Raw genomic sequence first — 21,073 nt, 5'->3', positions numbered from 1 at the left:
TGCAAAAGTTTCTAAATGGGAATATCATGCCCTGGCTATATGAATACCCCCAAAACCTCTTTACAACGGAAATTAAGTAGGTCCTATGACCTGTCATTAACATCTTTCTAAATCGTACCTTATACAGAAACATGTTTCATCTAATGTTTATAAATAAATAATCAATAATATAGAACTATAAAGTTGGAAATTGTAAAATAATGTATGGATTATAGTGACTTTTTATAAAACCAATATAAAAATAAACTGTTTGGCAGATTGAGTTTTCAAGAAAACAATCTAAAAAATGCATATAAAATATGTAAAAAACACCTGTCGGTAATCTAAATAATGCCTGGGTTTTTTATATTTCTAAGCATAAACCAAATGTGCAGTTTGATTTAACACCCTGAAGGTACTCCTAGTGATTGACATAAAAGGGATTAGCATAATTTATTTTAAGAACCAAATGGGATTGAACCAATTAAGAAACTCTTTAACTATATTAATGGATTAATGTAGTGAAGTGTGTCTACTGATCTCTTACTTCGGCAACTTCTAAGTAGTTATTTCAAGAATATAGCGTTATTGTAATTATATAAAAAATGGTAAGGTTTCCCAGCAGAACATTGCCCAAAGCATCATCAAAGCCGGCTGGCCTTCTTCCCATTGTGCATCCTGGTGCCATGTGTTCTCCAGGTAACGACACACACGCACCCGGCCATACATGTGATATAAAATAAAACGTGATTCATCAGACCATGCCACCTTCCTACATTGCTCCATGGTCCAGTTCTTATGCTCACGTGCCCATTGTAGGCACTTTCGGGGGTGAACAGGGGGTCAGCATGGGCACCCTGACTGGTCTGCGGCTACGCAGCCCCATACAAAGCAAACTGCAATGCACTGTGTGTTCTGACACCTTTCTATCAGAACCAGCATTAACTTTTTTAGCAATTTAAGCTACTGTAGCTTGTATGTTGGAATTTACCATACGGGCCAGCCTTAGCCCCCACGTGCATCAGGCCCGACACTGGTTCACCTCATTTTCTTTCTTGGACCACTTTTGATTGCAACTGATCACTGCAGACCGGGAACACCCCACAAGAGCTGCAGTTTTGGAGATGTTTTGACCTAGTCGTCCAGCCATCATAATTTGCTCTTGTGAAGGTCGCTCAGATCCTTGCGCTAGCCCATTTTTCCTGCTTCTAACACATCAACTTTTAGGATGAAATGTTCCCTTGCTGCCTAATATATCCCACTCGCTGACAGGTGCCATGATAACAAGATTATCAGTGTTATTCACTTCACCTGGGTAGATAGACAAAGAGGCAGATTGATGTACAGCAGGTGTGTTACACAATAAAGGTTCTCAGAATCAGTTGTCATCAGCCACAAACAGTATATATCTTTAGCGGCTGGGTAGCATTATATATCATGGGAAAAAAAAAACATATCAACATATCTGGGAACTTTCTAAAATAGCTGACCTTGAGACTCTTCAAATATTAACCCCACACAAAATGTTTTACCCGTATGCCTCTAATACTAGTCCTCATGGAAACAGTGACTTCTCATTATTTAAAGATACACTTAACTGAATCACCTGCATTCAACCAGGGATATCATATTGGTAGCAAAAGCACCCACTGGGAGTCTTAGATATGATGACAACAGTGTAGAATAAGAAGGAGTTAGCTTGAGACTGTGTGACCCTGAGAATTTGCTTGTTCACCTTGAGGTAGGGCAAAAACCCTGAGACTCGGGGTCAAACCCTGAGAGTTCCCAACAGCTGCTTAATGAGATAAGCATGGCTGCCAGCTGGATATGCGAGACTGTACAATACCTTTTTATGCTCATCATCTGTTCCTTAGCAGATCTAAAAAATAGGTGAATACAAGCTCAGATTAACAAAACATTACATGTGTGGAAAAACTAAGTGTACTTTAGGATTCTATAGCTTGTAGCACCACCTTTACCAGCAAAAACTTGAAGTCATTGTTTTCTGTATGGCCTTTATCAGTCTCTCACATGGTTGTGGAGGAATTTTGGCCCACTCTTCTTTACAATGTTACTTCAGTTCATCAAGGTTGCAGGTATTTGTGAATGCACAGCTCTCTTAAGGTCCCACCATAGCATTTCAAACGGGTAGAGGCCTGGCCTTTGACTGCCATTGTCAAAAGGCAAATGGGTTCAGGCCATTGCGACCCCTTGATTCTTTTCTTTTTCAGCCATTCTGTTGTTGATTTGCTGATTGTCCTGTTGCATGACCCAATTGCAATCAAGCTTTATTCATGAAATCCATTAATCACTTAGCTTTTGATACATATTCATAAATTTCAAGGGTTTTGGGGTTCTGGAATGAGTTTATTTTGTGATACAATGAAGCAGTTGATCCATGTGTTTCTTTTTTTTTATTTTTTATTTTTTTTTAAAAAATGTTAATCGTGTGATCCATGTGTTTCTTTCCTTGACCTTCACTGAATTATTTTGCAGTATAATAGAAGGAGCTCCAAAATGTGAAACATTCATTTTAAGTACTTAAACAATGAACAGATAGACTATATGTCTCCATAGCAACTAATCAAAGCATTTCAAACTGTGAAGACATAATTGAAAGGTCAACACTTACAGTATTTAAGGTATGTGTACACTAGGAAAGCTTACATAAACCCATTTTATTTTACAGACTCTATAAGTCTTTAATGGCTATTAAGAACCATTGGGCTCATCTAGTTTTTCCAGATATAAAGCCTCAGACCTTGGTCTTGTCATAGATTCAGGACAGTCATATGCCTATCTCATACATGTTTCAGTTCCTTACCGTATTAGCCTCTATCGCGCTGTTCCACTTATCTACCACACTTACTGTAAAGTCAAACTTCCTCACGTTACATCTGAGCCTCAGACCCTCCAAACACTTTGTTGGCTCTGTGGTCAACAGGCAAACTAAATCCCTAAACCTACAGCGGGAAAAAACAAAAACATTTAAAGCTTTTTCAAAGCTTTTGGAATTAAATGGACTAGCAATGTCCCTTTATGGTCATTATTGCGCCCTTATAGTCCAATTTGAGTCCATGTGACAATGTTATTGGGAAAGCCCTCTTACTTCATTCCAACCAGCATGTTAACTTTACCCCTTTGGGACATTTGTAATCACACTACTGTTAACTCTCTATGAAATCCTGTAGTGAAATTATGACTGAATATTTCCAGCCTGCTGGAAAAATGGGACAGTCCTTTTCTAAGAAGACAGATTCCTGGCTTGCGCATCTTGTAGTATTTTGGATTGTTTACAACAAGTCAGACTGCTGTTGGCAATCATTTAATGACAGATGCTACACGTGCTGAAAGCTGGTGAAACACCAGAGCAGAAAGGAAAAACAGTCATAACTTTCCCCCCCCCCCAAAAGTGAAAGATAACACCTGACTGCAAGTAATTGTATATGTATTCTGTTTTCTGAGATGTGCTATTATGTTATAGAAATAAAAAGGACATTCACCATCGCAATGGACTGCAAATTGTATTAGTTGTTTCATTCTTGATTACATGATCATCAGTGTAATCCTCATGTTTTTCCATGTTGGCAGAGGAGGGGAAAGCTTAAGGGACGTTTGCACATTGTTTTTGTCTCAAGACACTTTTCATCTGGTGGTAGCATCAATGGCTCCCCATTAACTCCTCTGGTGTGATGGCGCTTGGCTCCGCAGACTGCTGACACCTGCAAGGAGAGGAGTAGAGACCCAAGAGGGTCTATCCAGATCCAGCTGGGTTCTCTTTGTGTGTGCTCAGTGCGGAGTAGGTCAGATGGAAAAACTAGAAATAATAATTGACATCACTAGGGTCCATGAGATACAACAGAGGTCCCTGGTGATCTCTAGCTATAGGAGCAGTGCAAAAAGAAAGAAAATAATAAGGGAAAAAATAAAATGATACTACTAATAATAAGATCTATAGAATTAGAAAGCCATTGCTATTCCATATCCCAGATTTATAAAAAAATACAAAATAGCACATTTCGTAACAAAGTTTAACAAACATACAATATATATGGCAAAAAAAACACCAATCTTTAGGGTAGTGATGAAGAGGTTCATATGCATCCGTTAGATTATCCCTTTAAGTGAACTTGGGATACAGCAAATGTAAAACTTTTATAAAAGTCAGAACTCTATTTAAAAAGTTATTCATTGATAGTTTTCGTTTTGTATCATTGTTTTATTGTCTGTGCATTTACATAACCTGCGTGATTCGAACTAAAGCACACTTAATTAAATTCCACCTAAAGGCACATCTTTTGGGGTGATTAGAGTTTTCAATCTTTTAGTTCACAGAACATAATAAATGTTCATTGTTATTCTTCTCATTATTGGGAATTATTTATGAAGAACTTGTTCCCCAACAGGCTTTAAGCCCCTTTTGAAATAAAAGCTAATTAAAACACACAAAAAAATTCAATAAATGTTGATTTATTGCATGAATTCAAATATTAGCTAAAATATTCATGGCAAGGTTTGACTTGAATATGTTTTAATGTTTATGCATCTATACAGCGATTTGATAAAATGTATTAAAAGAAATAGTTTCATTGAGGCTAAGATTTTTGCCACTGAAAATTTGTACTTCCATTTTTCTTGTGTCTTTTCCCTTCTGTTATCTTTTTTTCTTTTCATAATCTCCTTAGCTTGTATCCTATTCATAAATTATGTATTGATGAATGTATTCACTAAGCTTTAATGTATTTTTTAAGCAAAAACATCTACATATAACTTATTTATTAGTTTGCATACTGCTAATTACCATAATGTTAGTTAGCGACATGTCCCCGTAATTTGTTTAGGGCTTCTTATTGTGTACCCATGAGCAAAAAAGTCATTATGTACTGGAGCACATCTACTTCTTGTTCTATCCACAACATATTTTTATAGGGTGCCATTAGGGATTTGAGTGACCCATATTGTTGTTGTGAAGCCTTTATTCTGAAGATACCTTGTCCAAGTATTCTCAAGAGCCTCTAAAACCGTGACAATTGGAGGTTTTATGCCACGATGTCTGTTTATTATCTTATCAGAGGCGTATATAGGGTATGGCAGCCATGGCAGCGAGGGGTTAGAAAGTGATAAGGGAGGGAGGGAGTTAAAAAGTGATGAGGGAGGTAGGGAGTTAAAAAGTGATGAGGGAGGTAGGGAGTTAAAAAGTGATGAGGAAGGGAGGGAGTTAAAAAGTGATGAGGAAGGGAGGGAGGGAGGGAGTTAAAAAGTGATGAGGAAGGGAGGGAGTTAAAAAGTGATGAGGAAGGGAGGGAGGGAGTTAAAAAGTGATGAGGGAGGAAGGGAGGAAGGGAGGGAGGGGGTTAAAAAGTGATGAGGGAGGAAGGGAGGGAGGGGGTTAAAAAGTGATGAGGAAGGGAGGGGGTTAAAAAGTGATGAGGAAGGGAGGGGGTTAAAAAGTGATAAGGGAGGGAGAGGGGGTAGATTGAGTGAATGAGAGAGAGCATGAGTTAATATGTGAATGTATTGTCTGAATGAGGGAGAGCATGAGTTAATGTGTGGATGAATTGTCTGAATGAGGGAGAGCATGAGTTAATGTGTGGATGAATTGTCTGAATGAGGGAGAGCATGAGTTAATGTGTGGATGCATTGAGTGAATGAGGGAGAGCATGAGTTAATGTGTGGATGAGTTGTCTGAATTAAAGTGTGAATTAGTGAGTGACTGTAAAAGTGTTTGTGTATCATAGATGTATAATTGTGCAAGGGCAAAGATGGCACTAGCAGGAGGTTTGAGCCTTGGGGACCAAGATGGCACAGGCAGGGTGTATATGGGACAAAGATGGCACTGGCCGGACTGTTTGGGGACAAAGTTGACTTGTGCTGGGCTATTTGGGGACAAAGATGGCAAATCTTATGTGTATAATCTGGGTGCTGGCCAGGTTCTATGTGGGCAGTGTGGACGCCAGGGCTGGCTTTGGGGTGTGCAACCTGTGATCTATGCCTGTAATTTAGGGGGTTTTAAATATACCTTTAATACTGTGTTTTTATGTGAATTCCAATTGATCTTTACCTGCAAAGCTGGGTTTTTGTGTTATTCTGTAGATCCATATCTGCTATGCTATGTTTCCATACATTATTTATGTGTACCTGCAAATACAGGGTTAATATGTCTTATTCAGTTGATCTATACCTGCGATGCTACGTTTCATATATTATTATTGTATACCTGCAAATACAGGACTTGTATGTCTGATTCTGTTTATTTGATATATACCTTCAGTGCTGAGATCACAAGTGAATTTCAATTGATCTGGGTTTGTGTGTTGATCTATACCTGCTATCGGCAGCAGGGACTAATATATATATATATATATATATATATATATATATATATATATATATATATATATATATATATATATATGGGCAGCAGGGGCTAGTAAATGGGTAATGGGTTTTAGATATTTGGACAGGGGCGCAATTTCAGTGCTTGCCATAGGCGCTATTTTCAGTAGATACGCCTCTGTATCTTATTCTGCAATATCTTTAATAGCCTTACTAGGACTCCTAAATACATATGTATATAAAGCTGTTCTTTCGTAGACAATGTTAATGTTATTGAAATAGATTAACATTCACAAAACTCTGCATAATAGCCGATAGCCTCCCACAAGTGGGTTTAGTTTGTTGTCTCGATTACAGTAAAAATAAAATCAACATCTCCTGTCTAAAGCATACCTTATCATCTTTCTCTAGATTATACATTAAACAATACCGATATATAAAATGTTATATTTGCGTCCACTATCCACTTTGATGATTTATACAGTCTGCTAATATTGTGCACATTTATAATCAAGTACAAAAGAACATTGGAATAATTTTAAAAAAGAAGGATTTTGTTAGTACTTGTTCACCTCTATAAAATTCGTAATTATTTGGAACATTTCTCAGTAAATCACATTTCTGTCCTTGGTTTATTATTCGTTCTCAAACACTGTTGAAATTTGAATTCAAGTGTAAAAGTGCACTTTGTTACCTGGCAACAGAGAAGGTTCTTGTGTCGAGAGAAATGGGTTGGACCCACATGCCCATTAGGTTTTCTGCTCTCACATGAACACAGGTGCCTCTATAATCACTATGTCTACGAGACAGACGCCAATTAGTTCACCGGCGAGCAGTCAATGCTATCCTGAGAATTAGTCCCTTTGCGCGTACTTGATGGTTGACATTGAGAAACTCTGCTTTAGGTTTTGAACCCATTGAAGCCTGACCCCCCACACCTTTTCCTCCCAGAAGTCTAAATGTTTAATACCAATGCTGTGTGCCCATGGCCTTGCTCTGTAGTATAGCTTGGCACTCTAAGGAGAACTTAGAGAACGTTTTTTTTTTTTACTTTATGTAGCGTAGTTATCAGTAGGTTGTCAGTAGGGTACCTAGCAATTTGTGCTAATTAGGTCATTTTTGCTTGAAGAAAAAGAACAGCAAAATATTTGCATAGGTGTCCCCGTGTTATTTACATGTAGTAAATCCATGGTTAGCTGTAGTTGAGTATCACCTTTTCTAGCTGGACTTTGGACACCAATAGACAGCACTAGCCTGAGCTAGCATTAGAAACAGGTATCCATGAAGCCAGAGAACTGGCGCAAATAGTTACGAATATTTAGTTCGCAATTTTTGAGGCAATAGGTAAGGATGTGTAGTGCAGTTTGCGCAATACATATTTACAAGATTACTTTGCACACTGCTTCATGTGTGGCACAATCGTTGCCATATTTTGATCTCTGAGAGGCTTCCAGGTAGCGAGAATTAACTTCATAAATAGCAGAGGATTGTGTGTGTGTGATTACTCATGTAAAACATAAAAATAAATGATAACGTTACAGTTTATGAGACTTTATATGACAAATAATATATGCACTACTGTTCAAAAGTTTGGGATCAGTTAGAGATGTCCTTGTTTTTCACAGAAAAGCAATTCTTTCCATAAAAACTACATCAACTGGATCAGAAATACAGTGCAGAAAACTCTTCTGCAAATTATGTTACACAGCTAGAAATGTCCTTGTTTTCCATGAAAAGTGACCCCAAACTTTTGAACAGTAGTGTATATAGTGTATATATACAGTTTATAACATTTTATAACAAAAAATAAACTAATAATGATGATGCCGTTAATGGATGCAATAAAGATATGCCAATTGATACAACATACCTTGTTAACTACAATTCGGAATAGAACATTTTACAATTCATTTTATAAAAAATAATCCTGGTCACAGGAAAATAAGAGTTTCAATCTTACTTCGGTATCAGTTAAAAGCTTGTGAAACGGTTTTGTTTTGCTGCCTGATCTCAGGGGAGACAAGGTGCCTACTTGAGCTCATGCAGGAAGAAACTGGAGCTGTGTAGTTGGAGGGTGTTATAGATCTTTTTTTCCCCATAAAATGGATCGATTATTCAGAGCTTAGTCGACAAAAAGGATTATGTTCCTCTTAGGCTACAAGAAAAATACTTGACGTATTTTGTTCAGGCATGAAATTATTCGTAGAGTTTAGCAAAGTTCTGTCACAGGATCTCAGATATTCTGTGAATGATACAAGAAAAGTTATTTTTATTCAGCTAGATGTAAGAGGTGATGCACAGCTGATATCTTTATCATTTGAAGCTAGTCTGAACTACGAATATAATAATTTTAATTTAGCAGTAATAAACACATAATGCATGTAAGAATTTGACAGGTAGTAGGGTGGTGAAGTCGTCAGGGCCACCAATGACAAAGCGGCTCAGGCCATAAATGCCAACCTAGCTAATACTAGCCCAACCAAGAATTTGACATTTTTAATTATTATTATTTGTTTTGTATGGTGTATCAAATTATACAGTGCTATACAATGATAAACAAGACATAACAAGTAACACATCACACACAAAAATTTAACTTATAAAAATAAAAAGATGAAGAGGGCCCTGCCCTTGATTTATTACAAATCTGTAATGTTAAGGACAGTGTGAAGTTATATTGTAATAGTGTAAGGAAAAATTCCTCTGCACTAGAAAACCAATTATCCCCGATAAATGTTCCAGTCTTGTTGGAAAGATGTGTTTGAGAGTAGATTTAATAAAGTGATTTTATTGATGAATTTACTTGTAATGTGTAATTTATACATTTCAAATTGTTAAATAGCAACACTATTATGGTTTTTATACTTAAATATTAGTTAAAAAATGTTATTTACACAGTTTAATCAATGCATTTTCTTCTGTTTCTACAAACGTTATTGTCATGTTTAGGGCTGTAATGACTACTTAAGCCAACTAGGACTAGGAGAAGGTTTAGGAGGTCTAGAAGGTCTTTTTAAAAAAGAGACTATTGTCCCTAACAGCCATATTATAGAACAATGCATATCTATGTTTCTTACCAGTAGTTACCAGGGAACAACTAGCTGAAAACCTCAGAAGATTAGATCTGTTCTTTGTCTTGTGTGCTTCATCATATTAATGTTTAGGATAGGTTAACAAAAGCCTATTTGCTTCTTTAAAAGAAGATATTAGTTGGTCATCCATAAAACTATGGAAGGCAGGAGTAGTGATATTGCTTTTTGTACACACCGGGGATTTTCTCCACAGGGATACGGAAATCTCCAAGGCAGTGATTCAGGGCAATGATTGTCATTCTTCAGTTGGCAGCATTTGAAGCCATAGCAGATGATATCCTAGCACAACACCATGCTGTGATTACGCTGTGTAGTTATTTTGTTGGCATGATGTCTAAAAGCAAAAATAAATGATGCGTATACAAGCAAGGTAGGCAAGGTCATATTTTTACTTCAGATTCACATAAAACATGGCATGATGCCATGGCATCCATGGGAAATGCCTAGTCTGCTTGTGGGAAATCTGGCCCAGAAGGTTGTGTAGCTTCGTAATTTGGGTTTGCTGTGTATAGCCTAATGAATGCCTAGTTCTTGAGTTGTTATCTTCAGGCTGATGAGCCAGTGCCAAATATCAGGACGTATGACATTCAGGACATTTTAACGTAACGTAATATGCAACAATGCAAGTGTTAAAGGGACACTCCAGCCATCATATGTACTTTAATGCACATGATAGCTGAGAAGTCCATATTATCATGGTGTCTACCTTGCAAATGCAAAAGCAGCCAATCAGTGGTTGTCAGGCCAGGGAGGAAGAGGGGTGCAGCTGCAGCTTCTTCCTAAGGTAAGTGCTTTATTTTCTATGTTTTATTTTTTTAAGGGTGCACATTAAAGTACTTTAATATACATTGTTTGTAGTGAGGCTGTCCGGGAGATTGTACTGTCTCTTTAAATTTTGGGCTATCAAGATGGAGTAGGCTTACTGCCGCAGAAGCTTTTCACTGTTGTCAAGCTGCTTCATATTTCATAAACAAGTAGCTGGAGGAAAGGGATGGAAATATGACATTTGAACATTATGCCACTGAGTGTTCCCAATGTGATGCTAAACACACTGAAATGACCAAGTGATAGCAGATGAACAGGCAAATACCCACGCCAGCATTAGGAGGAATAATTCAAGCATTGTCTGGATAATAAAATACATAATGTAAAAAAAATAAAACATTATCTTTTCACTGATATACTACAGCAAACAATAGCATGCAGCATTGCACACTATATATGCAAGTACATTTATGTATAAATTGCATATGACCTGTAATGTGTTTTGGATGACCTAGAGCAGCACCCTAACATTATATACAGGCGCTCCACCTCAGAGGGATGCGTAACACTGGGTAAGATTGCTATGAAGGCTGGGCTGACTAGGCAGACATCCTCATAATGCATATTAGGCCTTTTAAAAGGGAGACCTCTCCAACCCTCTTAGAGCATTAGAGGGGCTCATCGCTTAATAGGGAGATCTGTCACGGTTTGTTGTAATGTATAACCAATTGAGATTTTGGGGTGCAGGCACATATTTCCTGTGAGGAGACTGAGCTAATTCCCATAGTGTTGCTTACATTAGCTTTAGGTGACAACACCTTACACTTGACCTGAAAGATTATTCAGGGCAATTTAAACTATTTATAAAAACTTAGTTTAAGGTCAACCATGTACAATAGTTAATTATCATTATTATTTACCAAACCAAGTGAGTGAACAGAAAAAATATAAATCAAATAGATGTTTGGTGTAACCACTTTTGTTCAAAACAGCATCAATTCTTCTAGGTACACTTGAACAAATTCAGGGATTTTGTAGGTATATAGGTGTATGATTAAACAATTATACCGAACAGGTGCTAAGGATCATCATTTGAATATGTATTTTGAAACACAATCATTAACTGAAACAGAAACAAATGTGTAGGAGGAATAAAACTAAGTGAAGAAAGTCAAACTTATTAACAAGGTGAGCCTGCTGAATGCAGTTTAATGTCAAAAGTCATACAGAGTTACAAGACTGAGCACAGCAACAAGACACAAGGTAGGTATACTGCATCAGCAAGGCCTCTCATAGGTAGAGATGTCCAGGCTGAAAGGGGTTTCCATATGCTCTGTCCAAGCTCTTTTGAAGAAGCACAAAGGAACTGCAATGAGGACCACTGACGCAGTGGTCAGCAAAGGAAACGTAGTATAGCAGATCAAAGACACATCATGTTTACTTCCCTTCACAATTGGAAGATGTCTAGCAGCGCCATCAGCTCTGCATTGGCAGGAAAGGGCGGTACCCTGGTACACCCATCTACTGTCAGGAAAAGTGTGGTCAGAAGTGGTCTTCATGGAAGACTTGTGGCCAAAATGTCACACCTCCGATGTAGAAACAAGGTCAAGTGACTCAACTATTCACAAAAATACAGGGACTGGAGTGCAGAAAAATGGTAGCAGGTATTCTGGACTCATGAGCCAACATTTGAAATATTTGGCTGTAGCATAAGGCAGGTTGCTCGCTGAATGGCTGGAGAATGGAGAGGTTCCTCGCAGGTTCGGGGCTGCATTTCTGCAAAAGGAGTTGGGTATTTGGTTAGATTTAGTGACCTCCTCAATGCTGCAAAGTACAGGCAGATCCATCATGCAATACCATCAGGGGGGCATTTGATTGGGCCCAAATTTATTCTGCAGCTTGACAACAACCTCAAACATACAACCATAGTCATTGAGAATTATCTTCAGCATAAATAAGGAGTCCGGGAAGCGATGGAATAGCCCCATAAAGCCTTGATCTTAACACCACTGAGTCAGTCTGGGATTACATGAAGAAGGCGAAGCAAGAGAGGCTACCTAAATCCATGGAAGAACTGTGGTTAGGTTTCCAAGACGTCTGCCGAGTTCTTAAAAAAAAACTGCGTGCAAGTGTACCTAGAAAAACCTTACAATCAAGGGATCACATTGTAGGCACACATATTACATTGCAGGCACCCATAAGAATGGTTAAGTTCACTAATTAGCTAAAGACGAAGAATAACTGCATTCAAATTTTAGACCTTCAGATCCACCCATTTTAAAGGCTACAAATCCCATCACCCTTATGATTATGCTGGCTGTGGATGATGTTGTATTTTACAAAAGTTCATCAGCTTTTTTTATATATATTAATTTCCATTTGAATGTATGTGTCATTTGTTTTTTTTTTTTACATTTTCTTTTCTTATGGGGAGCAGGGTTTATAGTGGGGGGCACCTGTGACATCACAGTTACTAATCCCTACATGACAGTAGGGATCAGGCATTTTTTCCTGCATGCTGGCCAGCTCATCTCACCTCCAAAACTGTGGGATTTGTCATCATGCTGAAACAATAAACCCTTTTATTTCAGTTAGGATCTCTTTGTTGTTGAAAGGGTGCAGGGGTCAATCTATGTGACCACAGTGTCTTTGATTTAATGCCACGAAGGTTAAAAGCATCAATGGCTCTTTTAGCTGCCTGTGGTACAAACCCAGCTTATATTTAGACAATGGGAGGGAGCTCAAGTTCCCCTGTACATTTTCCACAGTATCAACTAAAACATCTATTATTGAGCTGCAAATGGTAAAGTACACAAAAGATGCTATTTTGTGCTCCCACTTATCACATATGTATAACATTTGCAAACAATTTTTTTGGTGCCATTTGCTTATGATCAAGATGGTTGGGAATATAAGAAATATTTACTAAACCATTTTTATTTTCTTGAATGATCACAATCTACAGTTATTGTTTTTTAGATCTCATTTACTCAGTTGAGTTCAGCACATGGCTTGATAAATGAACCTCCATATCCAGTCTACATTTACCATTTATTAACTCACGTTTTCATTCCTTTTTTCCCCTTATCTTATCTTTTTCCATGTTGTTGATGATCGGGCAGTATAGAAAACCTTATGTTGCATTCTAGATGGGCTTAATGGTTCTTATCTACTGTCAAATTCTATGTTGTATCACCCTCTGAGCATTATTATATTTTATATACATTTTTTGCCTACACAAAAGTAGTGTCATCATTTTACAAAATAGTATGATTCATTATGAAATATTTTATCTGTTAACTATTAATTGTTAAGATGTGTCAGCTTAGTGGGCAAGGTAAACTACATGGTAGTACATAAACTCCTTAACCTGAAGCAGCCTCCGCATTGTGACGCATTCCTTAATGAAAAGCAACTCATGTCTCACAATTCATCAACATCCTTCGAGGGGGCACTTCCAAACTAGGATTTAAAGAACTTGTTTATTTTCTAGGAGGCTATAAAATGATAAAGGTGAGAAAAGAATATGCTTTTTGCCAGAGTTACCATGCACCGCCACTTAAGCTTTTTCAGTTGTTTTTTTTTTTTAACATATTTCCCCTAATTGGAGGAATTCCCTGCAGCGCTCAGCATTTTCCACTGAGACTTAATTATCTGGAATTTCATTGGCATTATTATTATAATTTATTTATTTATTACTTTTTACACTTTTTTTTTTTTTTAGAGATCCCTTTGGGTTCTTTATGGGGCTATCACTTGTAATCACACTGTACGTCCTATGATGTCATCAGTCAGTAGAGAGCAATGCCGAATCCTGACAGGGGCAACATTATGCTGTCATTTGTACATCCTAACATCATTGGTGTGTTAAATACTTTTTCACATTTTGTTTTGTCTTCTACTTGCATTTTAAAAAGGGGGGAATATTTCCCTTGACTAAATTCCCCTGACTAAACACAGTTCAGGAACAAAAGTTCAGTTGACCTTCCCCTAAAAACCCTGGGACAGCAAGTTGGCCTACTTTATAATCTCCCTTACGAGGGGTGCTACAAACCGCCCTATTTCCCATTTCGAAGCTACACACCATAATGTGCCTGTTGAAAATTCTGTTTATATATTAAGTAATATTTTAGGTCAATGGAATTGTATATTTCTTTGTTCTTCTCTCACGCATTCACTGCCAGGTATTAACTTGTGACCTTGGCCTTTTGTGATGTTTTCCTTACCAGGCTTTTCTCAGTTTTGTATGATAAGCCTTGGAGAATATGCCAAGTCACAAATTGTCCACACCAAGGGAGGCTGGTTGCTATAGTAATAGCCATATGGCTTGTGATGGAATAGGTAATTATTGTGTTCCTGAAATAGGGCAACACCTTATGTCTGGGTGGTAAGACAACCAGTTCTTGACACCGCAGGTACTGACAAGCATTCTTAAAAGAATAGTTTTTTTTGCAAATGTATTTTGTGGCTCGGATGTGATTATGTATTGAATTAAAACGTTTGTTGGAACACTTTGTGCTCCTGCATCTGAATCAGTAGTAATCTAACCTCTGGGTTTTTTAACAACATGCGCCAACGTGGATAGAAAACCATACCTACAGTATTCTTTTATACTCAGTAACAACATCATTTTAAAAGGAAATCGTGTTCAAGTTTTAGAGGCTGTAAAAATGAGGTGCAAAATGTAAAATTTAGGTTACTTAATCCTCGTGAACTGTAAACATGCATCAACTAGTTAGGAATATTTGTATGAACTATAGAGATTTGTGGGCCATTTATGTCAAAACCTGGGTTCACTCGTGTCTGTAGGTAAGGTGTTTGGTTTCCTGCAAGTTTGTCTTATGGTGGGATGTAATTCCATATTGGGCAACATATTATTCAGTCTGTTTGATCTATCTATCATTTATAGATTTTTCAATCTATCTAATTGGCTATGCATTAATGTTCTTGGGTGATGAGTATGAAATACAGAGTAGAGCCCTGCGCGGGACTGCTTTTTTAATCCCGCTCCCGCTGATTTTTTGTCCAATCCCGCCCGCTCCTGCAATGTGGGTGTCCTACTCCTGCCCACTCCCGCAACATGTGTGCCCAATCACGCCCACCTCCTTACCAGAACTGCAGATTTCCCGTGCAGTCCCGCAAGGCTGCCCTCGAGTTGCTCCCTCACAGCATCTCTTCTCTTGCTTCGCCCAGGAACACAGCGGAGTCACGGGAAGTGACGTCACTTCTTTCTTCCTGGGCGGAGCAAGAGAAGAGACTGTAAGGGAGCAGCTCGAAGGCAGCCTTGTGGGACTGTGCGGGATTACCAGGACCTGCAGGTACAGTGCCCGACCGCCCGCAACCCCAGCAAGACCGCCCGCGCCCGATCGCCTCCCAATCCATTCCTCTAATACAGAGCTCTTTGTATTCACTATCAAGTTCCATCTTTTCATTTTGGCTATTTCTACATATATTGGACTTTAGCTTTTTAATGGATTAACTAGAGCTCGGCACTATTTCTCTTATTAATAAATAATGAAAAGGCTGATGTTCCCCCCTAAAGCTTTCACAGAGTTGGCAGTAAGACTGCCTGAGTCAGTAGAGAATAAACTAGCTAAGATAATACTGCTCAATATTCCTTATTCTCGGTTACATGAAATTTAATAGAATGGTTCTGGTAGCAGAGCATAGCTTTGCTCTTTGAAGAATATTGTTTTGTTTTAAGTGCAAGTCTTAGACTTGCAATATTTACTTGTGAGGCACTGTAGTACTATATAATTTATACTGCATATTTATATAGGGCAGTAAGAGGATGATATAAGGAAACATTGTTAAAGAAGCGACTTGCGTGTAAGCATCAAAAAAGAAAACAAAAATGAAAATAAAGAAATAAGTTTGAAATGTAATGTGATAGAAATACTGTGACCATTTTTAGTCCAAAGACTTTGGTACATAAATGGCTAATCACCACATCTTTCTCTCTCCTGGGAATCTTTGACGTTCCCTATGATTTTAAGGTTTTTGATGGAGCGGTTTGTGTGCCTTTAGTGATCACCGACTGGAGTATAAGTTTTTTTTCACTTGGTCAAGTAATAACTTGACAGCTCCCATAACAAACAAAAACTTGGAATAGCTAACTAATGTTCCACATACTGGGAATAAACATAGCTGGAAACTCTTCAGGTTTGATCTGGAGGCTCTGGGTGAAGCCCTCTTTCCCTAGGTCCTCAGGTTAGTTGTTTATTTTCCTGGGCATGAAAGGGTATCTTGAGGCTAGCCCCACCATTAATCATGGCTACCCCCACCATTAATCATGGCTACCCCCATCATTAATCATGGCTAGCCCTGTCCCTTTATGAAACCTTTACATTTCCACAAAGATGGAACTGCAATATGCAAACTTCGAATAGTGTTCTCACACTGTGACAAAACCCTACAAATACTCTCGCAGCAAAGATGACATAATAAAATGAACAGGAATGGAGAAATTCAGTGGTTCTCATAACTCATTTAACTTATTAAGTTTTTTAAACTTAAAATGGAAAACTTTCTACAGAGGGTGTACAGTTTCAAGAAACCACAATTACAATTTGCTTTAATTAAAATGGTTCCCAGGACTTTCCCCTAGCGGGCCGCTCAACCCAGTTGTACCCCTCTGTGTCCCACAGTGATCCCTCCTGTTGACATTGCACATGAAAAACTATAACAGGGGGCTACATTGGGTCTCCAAGTTATTATTCATAGCCAGACAGACTGCACTAAACATCTAGAAACACTGTCTGATACAAAAATGAGAGGTTTGTTTAAAATGAGAGGTTTGTTTAATAAAAAAGGTGCAACCACATACTGCAATGACCATTTCTTTTGCATATATATATATATATATATATATATATATATATATATATATACACACACACTGTATTTATAATATTATGCTGCAAAAGACAGACCAGAAAGATTCTGTTGATAGGTTAGATAAGCATAATTCCGATTTCTTGCCAACATATTATCATCAAGCAGCAGGAACTTCTGCAATTAACAGAATAGTAAGTGAGATTAATGTGTTTGCCATGCTTTAATAACACTGGGTATTCAAATGTCTTATCAAATACTTCAGCGTCTGATATCAAAGTCATGCCTCATTTCATCTCCTTTTCTACTGCAGTCTTCAGTGCCCCTGTCTTTGAAGATGCGGCCAGTTGCCGGATTAGATGGTGTGGGTTTCTAGAGATAGCAGACGGAGCTCCAACAGACTTTAGATAAGGAGTTCTTGGCGTGAGACAGGGCTTAATGGAGAGACATTGGCAACACTGTTTTCTACTCGAATATCGACAAATGGAAGTGCAAATTGGTTTCATCTGCTTGTTTATTTTAATGAAATAATAATTTAGTCCAGTTATTATGTATATCTAGAATGCTTATTCCAGATATGTTTCTACTTCTACAAAGGGAACATATGTGTAAAAGCTTTTAGCTAAACTAATTAATACTACCAGTAGCTTACGCTTTTTTATGCTAAATTGTAGAAATATTTGGTCTAAACTGAAGGTCCGACCAGCTTTTTAGTGAATACGCAGCCTTTTGTAAACAGGAATTGTTTGACATGTACATGTTTGCATAGTACACTGTGGTTGGCTATTTTTCAGCATACTCTATGTCCTCAGGAAATAATTAAAATCATTCATTATTTTAATTTCATTAAAAAATATCATTAAAATAATAGGAAAATCAGTTTGTAGGTTCATGGTTAGACACCTTTGTGTATAAGTGGCTGTTATGTTACATAACCTGCTGCATTATTTTATTAGCCCCCATTTAAATGCGTGCTGAAACTGTGTTTAATATAGTGTAGGTTGTTGAGACCTATTATGCACGTAGAGCTCATTCGACTTAAAGCCTCCATTATTGCAGTAACAGTCTCGGAAACCTATATTTAAATGGTACGTGGGAAGTGATGTTCACAGTCAGCCCTCCCCTTGCTGTAGTGCAAAGAGATTGCGGGGAACACTTTGGTGTTTACAATTTGCTTGGTAAATCACTTAACACCCTTCCGGACAGCGTTTTTATTATATACCAAACACAATATAGACAAGGTGCGTTCTGGTGTGAGAGGTTAGGTGCCGAAATGGGAAACGGAATTGATGTGTGAAGCTACAGGCTGGAGAAAGACTAGATTAACATGATATAGGACATTAAGTGGGAAAACAAACCAGGGCCCAACGTTCTTACAGCTTTCAAAAGATATGGAAGTAAAGTCATAAAGGTTAAAATATGTATATAAAAGGTATGGAGCAAAACATAATAAGTGGGAATTATATCAAAGTAAATCTGATACAACGTATGGAAAGTTGTCCTGGGCACCCTGCCACTGGTACTTTTGATGGAATGCTCACCACTAATCTGTTGTGTTAATATGCATACTCTTGGACCACAAATAGTCAAGCTGTGCACTTTTATAGAGGAACACGTTATGTTTTACCTGTTCCTTTCTTTCACATCATGCTATGCGTTGCCCTGCAATGTTTACAGCAAACTCTTCTTTGCCAGCGGCTCTAATCAGTAACATCTGGTGCCATATAGTTAATCCTCCTTGGCGTTTCCTAGAACAACTGACCATTGTGCACCAAAGTTATACTTGTAATGGAGGGAGAGTAGTTCAGAGTTCCACAGTTTTGGTTTGGACCTAGGAGCCAGACTACTTTATTTTCTCACCCAATAATTTTATTTTTCATTTATTACTCCCTGGTCTGCAGTTAAATGATGTTTATTGGGACAATGTGACATAAAACACACCTAAAACACACCTTTCATTAGTCCTGCACCACTTTGTACAGTACTTCAGTTAACCCCTTCAAGGGTATTTTACACCATATAGACTCAAGCTTGAATGTTTAACCATTACACTTACACTTACACGCTCTAACACCATACAGTAACAACCATTCTAACATCTTAAGCTCACAAACACTAGCACCCTACAGTAACACACACACACTAACATTCTGTACTCATGTGTACACACGCTAACACCAAATGCTTATACACACACTCTAACACTATATGCTATCATACACGCTTATGCTAATGCCAAACTGTCACATACACACCAAAACACCACACTCATATACACATGCACATACTATCCAACAACATACACACGCACTAGCTTACACTATATATATATATATATATATATATATATATATATATATATTGAAATACACACTTTAACACTATGCACACATACACACAGAATTCTGGCACTATACATATATAGACACATAAACACTCACTATACAGTATAAACACACACTCAGTCTGCCTCCGACACTACACATACTGTACACACACGTACACACTAACTCTAACACTATATTATACATATACACACACTGACTCCAGCACTATACATATTACTATACACACTGACTCTGACACCATATTATATACATACACACACGTGCTCTGATTTTTTAAAAATAAATGTTTGTTAAGGTTTTCACAGACCAAGAACCCATGTGCGTATTAGTGTGATCTGCATTTCACACGTATTTGTTTAGGTAACACCTTTTTATCCCCACTCCAGCTAACAATATTCCAGAGATTCTTCTTGTGACATAGACACAATCTGTTATTCAAATTTAATGCAGTTATTAAATGTTAGCAACCGTTCAATAACAAGATTCCTATGAGCTAAAAAGTCATGTTTTTTTTTACGTTGATTTCTGTGTAATTGCTGAAAAAGCACTGGGAGTTAAAAAACAGCATCCACTACTCTGATCGGTATATCTGGGAAGATTTCTCCCTAGAGAGAGTGCTTGTAACCTAGGTCAGCGGAATCAGGTGGGGGATCTCATGGATGCATTCTGGGTATTCTAACATACGGGGAGGGGGTATTTCTGGATAAAAATACTCTCCCCACCATTTCACATAAACAACCTAATGTATGCAGCTGTAACCTTTACCGTTACTTTGGGCTTTCGGCAGGAAAAGCATTATACATAAATAGATTCTACCATACAGTAAAATGATTGTTAGAATTCTGTGCAAAATCACCAATTAATTTTACCTATCATTGTAGGGATATCCTTACTGGTTAGCAGATTAGGGTCGGGGTGTGTGTTTAGCAATTTTTAAAGAAAAAAAATGCTTAAAAATGTTGTAGGGGGTTTAAGAGCCTTGTTTAGCCACCTAGAGAATTAAAGAAAAAAAAAGGGATGGTGTTGATACCAAGAATCAGATCACTAATATCAATTGTCGCATGCATTATAGGATGTATCTTGGTAATAGTTACTTAGTAAGTGTACAGTGATGCAAATGTATAGATCAAAAATAAAAAGTGGCATTATGACCCTGATAAGTAACATGTTTATTGAAAGAAGGTACAGCGAATATGTTCTGTTCATTGCCAAGGCACTCTAACAGATTACATTCATCCAGATTAAAAAGGATTTGCCTAAAGAAATTTGATGATATGGATTGCACTTTTCAGCTTAAATTTTAGAAAGCATCTGCAAGTGGTCAGTCATTGGCGTTGCTCGGCTTAGCACTGTGCTTGCCTCCTTTGTGAAGGGAAAAGATCCTGTTGGTAATTGGTGGAATCAGATTTAACAATGCAGGCAGATAAACATTTGTGGCAGCCGCTGCCATGGTAACGTCACACTGCTTCTCCTCCTTCTCGCCACCCCCCCCTCCCCATTCTCCTCCATTGGAGCCAGTGACACAGTCGCTCCGTGTTGTGGAGAGACTTTAATGGCAGAGCTCTTCGCTGGAGAGGCTATCTGTAATGATGAACGAAGAAACGGCTCAGAAAACTGATGGAGGGGAGAGGTATAACGGGGCCAACATCAGGAAGAAGAGACCCAAAAAGGTAACATCTTTGGCTTGGGGAAGCATACTTCTTAAGGTCTAGGGATGCA

The 21,073-nt window shown here is 37.9% G+C and overlaps 1 protein-coding gene across 9 annotated transcripts in view; it reads left to right on the top strand.

Annotated features, from left to right (window-relative positions):
- The window catches only part of ANK2 (ankyrin 2), a 210,166-nt gene that overhangs the window by 44,107 nt on the left and 144,986 nt on the right, over positions 1–21,073 (top strand). For 4 of the 9 annotated variants that reach the window (XM_053461487.1, XM_053461481.1, XM_053461482.1 and 1 more), the window contains exon 1: positions 20,832–21,024. The exons of 1 other annotated variant lie outside the window; for it this stretch is intronic. In XM_053461487.1, coding sequence (XP_053317462.1) covers positions 20,941–21,024 — 84 coding nt within the window. In that variant the 5' untranslated portion in view covers positions 20,832–20,940. Of the gene's footprint in view, positions 1–20,831; positions 21,025–21,073 lie in introns of those variants that run through there. 4 more of the 9 variants (XM_053461470.1, XM_053461480.1, XM_053461479.1 and 1 more) reach the window with 1 other exon arrangement.

This window comes from Spea bombifrons, chromosome 1, assembly GCF_027358695.1.
Source record: "Spea bombifrons isolate aSpeBom1 chromosome 1, aSpeBom1.2.pri, whole genome shotgun sequence".
Lineage (NCBI taxonomy): Eukaryota > Metazoa > Chordata > Amphibia > Anura > Pelobatidae > Spea > Spea bombifrons.
This window is presented reverse-complemented; position numbering and strand designations above follow the sequence as displayed.